The sequence below is a fragment of the Aplysia californica genome, unplaced genomic scaffold (assembly GCF_000002075.1).
Source record: "Aplysia californica isolate F4 #8 unplaced genomic scaffold, AplCal3.0 scaffold02257, whole genome shotgun sequence".
Taxonomy (NCBI): Eukaryota; Metazoa; Mollusca; class Gastropoda; order Aplysiida; family Aplysiidae; genus Aplysia; species Aplysia californica.
This window is the reverse complement of record NW_004799527.1, coordinates 3,443-9,904: the sequence shown is the minus strand read 5'-3', so window position 1 is coordinate 9,904 and position 6,462 is coordinate 3,443. Positions and strand designations below refer to the sequence as shown.

At 56.6% G+C, this 6,462-nt stretch overlaps 1 protein-coding gene across 1 annotated transcript; it reads right to left on the bottom strand.

Annotated features, from left to right (window-relative positions):
* Positions 1-1,429: 1,429 nt before the first annotated feature.
* Positions 1,430-6,076, bottom strand: LOC118479107 (the record flags this gene model as incomplete). The annotated part of the gene is given in 2 exon segments (XM_035973738.1): positions 1,430-4,582; positions 4,670-6,076. Coding segments are annotated over 2 exon segments (4,560 nt in total), but the record flags the coding sequence as incomplete, so codon positions are not given.
* Positions 6,077-6,462: the final 386 nt, after the last annotated feature.

Genomic DNA, 6,462 nt, shown 5'->3' with positions numbered 1-6,462 from the left:
AGAAATTATATTCCCCACTCTGGAATCGAACGCAAGTCTTCTGCATGCCACGGCTAGGCGCCCAGCGTCAACACCATAGACGCCAGTAATGTAGATGTAACAACCGCCATAACAAAGAACAACAATGACGACTTTAGTTTTAGCTTTAGTAAGAGTTTACGGCACTTGCAACACAATAAGGTCATAAGAGCGCCAGAAGATTACAGGTGTTACAAGAGAGTAACAAACACAAAAAAGAAGGAGAAGAGACAGTTTTTAGTTTTAGTAGAGGTTTTACGGCTCTCGTAAAATAATAAGGGCATATCAGCGCCTAGAAGATTAGAAGTGTTACAAGAGAGTAACAAACATAAAAAAGAAGAAGGAGAGCAGAGATAAGGACGATATATGTTAGATAGGAAAGAAGCAGTAGACCACACCAGAGCACCCGCCAACAACCCACATAGACAACTTTATCAGCAACATGAGCAGATACAGCCAGCAACACCCTACACCAGCTTACAACAGACAATTGTGAGGCAGCGCGGTGGAATCAGGCTCTCGTCAATTTTTGGGCATATAGCGGCATTGGTATCATCTTAAAACTTATTCACTTGTCTTTATTTGGATGAAAAAAATATCCATTTATCTTGCATATAATTCGAGATATTTGCGAAAGAAGGAGGTGGGGGTCACCTGTTTTCAGAGGTAAAATTAGTGAGAAAATGTCCGCCAAAGATTAGTTATTTCCTTAGCTTAAGTGTCTGTGGTAACTGAAAATTTACATTTTTTTGTGCCTTTAATCAACATTTTTTAGAAAAATCCACACAGAAATTAGTCCTTTAATTGGCATTAAAGGTGTTGAGCCCAAAAACAAAAATTTGATAAAAATTCACAAACCTGCGGAAAAATGCAAGTTTCTTCGCTTTGATTATTTTGACGAGAGCCTGATTTCACCACGCTGCCTCACATTTAAAACAATAGCAACAGCAAACAAGATCAGCCTCCAACAGCCAACAAAAACAATAACAAGAAGAACCTACCTAAGCCAACAACAGCAAACAACAACAACAACAACAGCGAACAAGAAACAACAGCAACAACAACAGACAAAAACCACAACCCCCAACAACAACAACAACCCAGCCACACACCACCACCACACACCACCACCACCACCACCACCTACTTCAACAACCACCACTACCACCATCACCACCACCACCACCAACAACAACAACAACCACACAACCATCAACAACAACAACAACAACAACAACAACAACAACAACCACCACTACCACCACCACCAACAACAACAACAACCACCACCACCACCACCACCACCACCACCAACAACAACATCAACAACCACCACCAACAACAACCACCACTACCACCATCACCACCACCACCACCACCAACAACAACAACAGCCCAGCCAAACACTCACCGTGACAGCTCCCCTCACGCTAGACTCCGCCCCCTCCTCGAGAGCCCGGAAGATGAAGCCGCCCATGATGGTGTAAGCCACCACCAGAGAACACAGACCGATATGTGAGAACAGGAACGCCACGAACTTCTTGCAGTACGCGATGCACTTCCGCCTCCGCTCCCGGAGAGTGCTCTCCCTTCGATGACGTAATCTCCGTGTGGTGGACGGGGTCAAAGGTGGCAGAGGCTCCTCGCTCTGCATGGGCTCGCTGGGTGGCAGGGGTTCGAACCTGATGGATTTTTTGTTGTAGTCTAATGAGAACTCTGGTTGGAAGAAGTCCTCGTCAAGTATATCCGTCTCTTTGCTCACCTCCAGTTTGCTGAGGTTCAGCTCGTTCTCAATGGAGATGAGCGTGTCGCTGGGGATCTCCGCTTCCAGAACCTCCTCGCCTAGCTCCGCCCCCTTCCTCTTCTCCTTCTTCTTCTCCCGGAACCTGGAGATGCGGTTCTTCAGTAGGATAATGGCGGTGAAGGACAACCGCTTGGGTTTCACTACCTCCCCGGGCTCAGACTGTGACCTCTGAACCCCCGGCCCTCCCGACGCCTCTGTGGAAGGTCCGGCTGTGGTTACTCTATCCCCGTCTGCTGCCTCTAACCTTGACCCATCATCATCTGCTGACCGCTCATGACCCGTGACCTCATTAGTGGGGTCAATGGCAGTGACGTCACTGGTGGACAGCGACTTGCCTCTGGGAGCTCTCGGTGAGCTAGGGGAGGATGAGGTGTGTTTGAGGATAGACTTGGGGCTTTTAGTGGCCGCCTCCTTGCCTCGTCGCCGTTTGTTCTTGGACTTTCTCTCCGACTTCTTGAAGGGGGAAGAGCGGCTCGGGGGCTGGCTCATCGCTTCCAGGATCTGTTCCTCGGACCACGCTTTCGCCTCCGGCTGCTGCTGTTGCTGTTGCTGCTGCTGTTCTTGTTCGTCTTCCACAACATTCTCCGGGGACGCTGACGTTATGAGGTCCGCGCAAGTCGCCGGCCACGTGACCCCAGCCTCCTCCGGGTCACGTGACGACTCTGTGGGAGAAGGGTCTGGCACAGCCCGCTCCCCTGTACTCCCCCCTTCCACCACCACCACCGTCGCCGCCACCCCGGGTACATCATTGTCGTCCACGTTCTTCCGCCGGCTCTTTCGCCGAGAGAAAATGTTAAAACCCCGTTTCCTTTTCGTGGACTTGTGATGCTCCTTGTAGTAGGCATCCAGCAACCAGGTGCACGTCTGGCACTCCCTGTCCACCGTGGCGGCCTTGACCTTGTCTACTTCTGAGAGGTCAGGGTCAGGGTCAAGGTCAGGGTGAGCCGCGTGGGTCCCACCATCACGACGACCATCACCCGTTAAGTGTGCGGGGGATAACTCGCCCGTGATTCCCCGCTCGTCTCCCCCACTCTTCTCTCCCTTGGTCAAGGAGAGCGAGTCCTGGGTGGTACCTGCTGCTGTAGACTGACCCTGCAGAAAGTCCGTGGTTGTGCGACCACCTGGGTATCGGACCTCACACCCCGGGGACGCTTCTACGCCGTGGATGAGCACCTTCTTCTCTAGAGGCGCGGAAGGTTTAGAGTTCGAGTCCACAGCACTTATCTGGGGGGTCAGCGTGCCTGGTGGCTCGCCCTTTACTGAGGGTTGAGGTAAATGTTCGTAGGGGGAGGGCAGGGCGGGGGAATCGCCGGAAGTGACGTGCATGAGGGCGGGCACGGGGCGTGAGGCGGGGGATGTCTCTGCTGGAATGTCTGTGCTAAGGGAAATAACTGAGTCAAGACCAGGAGGCAAGGGAGACAACTGCCCCGCCGGTCCGGGCGGAGGGAACTTCCGTGTACGTAAGGGGGAGAAAGTCCGGCGATATTTCTGCTGAGCTACTGTACCCATGACGGGGACCGCCTTCTGCTCCACTCGCTCGCAGGCCGGGGCTCCCAGGTCTGGGCTGGTCAGTGTGGTTGTGCTGGTCGCCGACAGCCGGTCATCCTCCACTCCGGACATGCCGGACATCCCAGCGGGTGCCGGACCGCCGAGCTCGCTTATGTTCCTGTTGAGAACCCTAGGAGGAGGAGGAGCCGCGGTCTTCCTCTCCACGTCGCTCTTGGAGCGCCTCACGGCGCGCGGGACGTACCTCTGTCTCAGCTCACCGCTGACCTCACTGACCGGCGGGCCAGGCGCGTGGATGACGTCACCGTCGCGCCACTTGTTGCCGCGCTTGGCCCAGGCCTGTGGTTCCCTCAGCAGCTTGTCTAGAAGTCCAGGGTTCAAACCACCTTCAGGTCTTCCTGGCTTATCTCCGTCCTCATAATCGGGCTCTTCGGGAGGTGTGGAGAAAGCAGAGTTATCGTCATCATCATCGTCGTCGTCGTTGTCGTCATCAGCCGAGAGGAGACTATCCCCGTCCACGTAGCCCTGATCACTGGAGGGAAACGATGACGTCATGGAACTGACCGCTGTGCTGGAGGAGAGCGACTCGCTCTGGTCACTTGATGGGAAAGATGACGTCATCGCGCTGAACCCCGGGCCAGAGGAGGACAGGTTCTGCTCGCCAAGGCCGGACATTGGCCGGAGCGGTGTGGTCAGTCCCGACACCTGGTCATCCCCCAGGTCTGCACCGTTCAGGGAGAGTCTGGGCGCGGCAGGCCGATCACGTGACCAGCCCTGGTGGGAATCTGTTGACCTCTGAGTGACCCATGACCCGACACCCGACCCGGCTCCTCCCTGAGACAAACGTTCTTGTGGCTGAGCAACCTCCGACGTGGCGTCTTGTGCCACGTTTAGCTTCACGCGGGACGTGGTGGCGTCTCCTGCCGTCACGTTTGAACCAGGGCGCGACGTGGCATCCCGCGTGACGTGGCGAGTGGTGTCTCCAGGGACACTCGCCCCGCTGTCAGACGTGGCGTCTCGCGTGGAGCTGTTTTCCCTCCACGGCCGAGGTGAAGCGTCACGTGACGTGACCCCCGAGTCGCTGGACTGACTGGCTTTTCGCTCACGTGACCACGACGACCCCCCGCTGGGCGTGTGCCGGAGCTCCAAGAACTGGGAGAGAGAAGCTTTCCTCTTGGCGCGGCTGTCAGCGACATTGGCCCCGCCCTCTCCAACTGCCCCGACCGCCACACCCTCCTCCTCCCCCTTCTTCTCCTCCTCCCCCTTCTTCTGCTCCTCCCCCTTCTTCTGCTCCTCCCCCTTCTTCTGCTCCTCCCCCTCCTCCTGTGACGTCATGTTCACATCCACCAGCGTCCTCGCATCCTCAGCATCCTGCCACACCACGTGATCCTCCTCCTCTCCCGAAGTCACGTGACCGAGTGGGCTGAAGGAGTCACGCGTGGTGTCCGCCTGAGCCCTCATGTAGGGGCTCACCTCAGGGAAAGACGGGGACTTGCCGAGTGGCGAGGTGGGCGACGTGTCGCTCGCGTACTTCCTGTTTCCCCGATTGGGACGAGGCAGAGAGGAGGATCTGTGGTCGTCTAGCGCCAGGTGGCGAGGTAGAACACCCGCCAACCGCCCGGCCTGCCCCTCGGAGGTGGAGCTACGGTTGAGATCGCCTGTGGAAGAGACGGGGGGTGTTTGGTAGCGGCTTGAGCGACCCCCGTCTGTGTGTGGCGTGTGTGGCGACTCTGATTGCCCGGCTTGTGTGTGGCGGGGTAGAGAGCCCGCCCTTCTCTGGCTACGTTCTCGATGCGCGTCTCGAACCGTCATGTTGAGCAGCCTGGCGCGCGGCGCGTTACGGAAACTGTACTCCTGGTGAGGAGACTTTGACCGGATACCGGACGACGATCCGAACGTCTGACCGCTCTCGATGACGTCAGAGACGGGCCGGCCTCGGGTAGAGCGTTTGTCTGAGTCGTCTTTGAGCTCTGAGTCGGTTGTAGGATTATTGGCAGCTTGCTCGCCATTCACTTCTCTTTGCTCGCTTTTCGCTTCTCTTTGCTCGCTTTTCGCATCTCTCTGCTCGCTCTTCGCTTCTCTCTGCTCACTTTTCGCATCTCTCCGCTCGCTTTTCGCTTCTCTTTTCTTCCCGTCTGACCTGAGATCTGCCTCCGACTTGCTTCTGTTCTTGCGTCGGAACAGGCTGGAGAAGCGATGCGCAGAGGAGCTGCGCGAGCGAGCCGTGGAGCGATCAGATCTGCCCGCTCGCTGATCGCCCGACTCTATGCCTTCTTTGCTGCTAGCTAGCTGCTCGGTCTGCTCTGTCCCCAGGCTAGCTAGCTGCTCGCCGGGTGCCTTGGCGCTTGTGGTTGTGGAGGGGGGTGAGGGGAAGAGAGGAGTCTGATCCAACACGACCTCGTTCCCTGAAACATTGACGCTGTCACCCTCGTCATGATTGTGGTACTGACCCGGAAGTGGCGTGCTCATGTTATACACAGTACACACAGGGGGCGTAGCTAGCCGGCTAGTGACGTCATCAACGATATTTGACGTGGCCGCATCACGTGACGTGGGCGTGGTGGGTGGTGGTGGTGGTGGAGCAGAATCCAGACCACCGTCCCCTGGTGTCAGAGGCGAGTTCTTATCCCGCGAGGGTTTCGAACGTTTGCCTTTGGTCTTTGACTTGGCGGGTTTCCCCGACCTACCAGCCGCGCTCGCTTCCGCCGCCAGAGGTCGCCGTCGTCCCTGTGTGCTGACGTCATCCATGCTGCTGGAGACCACTCAGTCCGTCCTCCCTGGGCGAGCCGGTCACGTCATGGTGGTGTGTCCAAGAACGTGTGACCTTGACCTCTGACCGCGCGGTCTGGAGCTCAGGACCAGGACCAGCCGCCAGCAGCCGCCCACACGGGCTCGCCTACGCCGACGTAGACAAGTCGTGACGTCATCACCATCCGGGGCTGCCGGGGCGCCCGCCACACGCCCCACGTCTCATCCCAGCAGTAGGATTTTATCCCTGGTTCCCTCTTCGCAATATTCAACGCACAATCTCTCTCTGTCTCTCTCTCTCTCTCTCTCTCTGTGTCTCTCTGTCTCTTTCTCTCTCTGTCTCTCTCTCTGTGTCTCTGTGTCTCTGTGTGTGTCTCTCTCTCTGT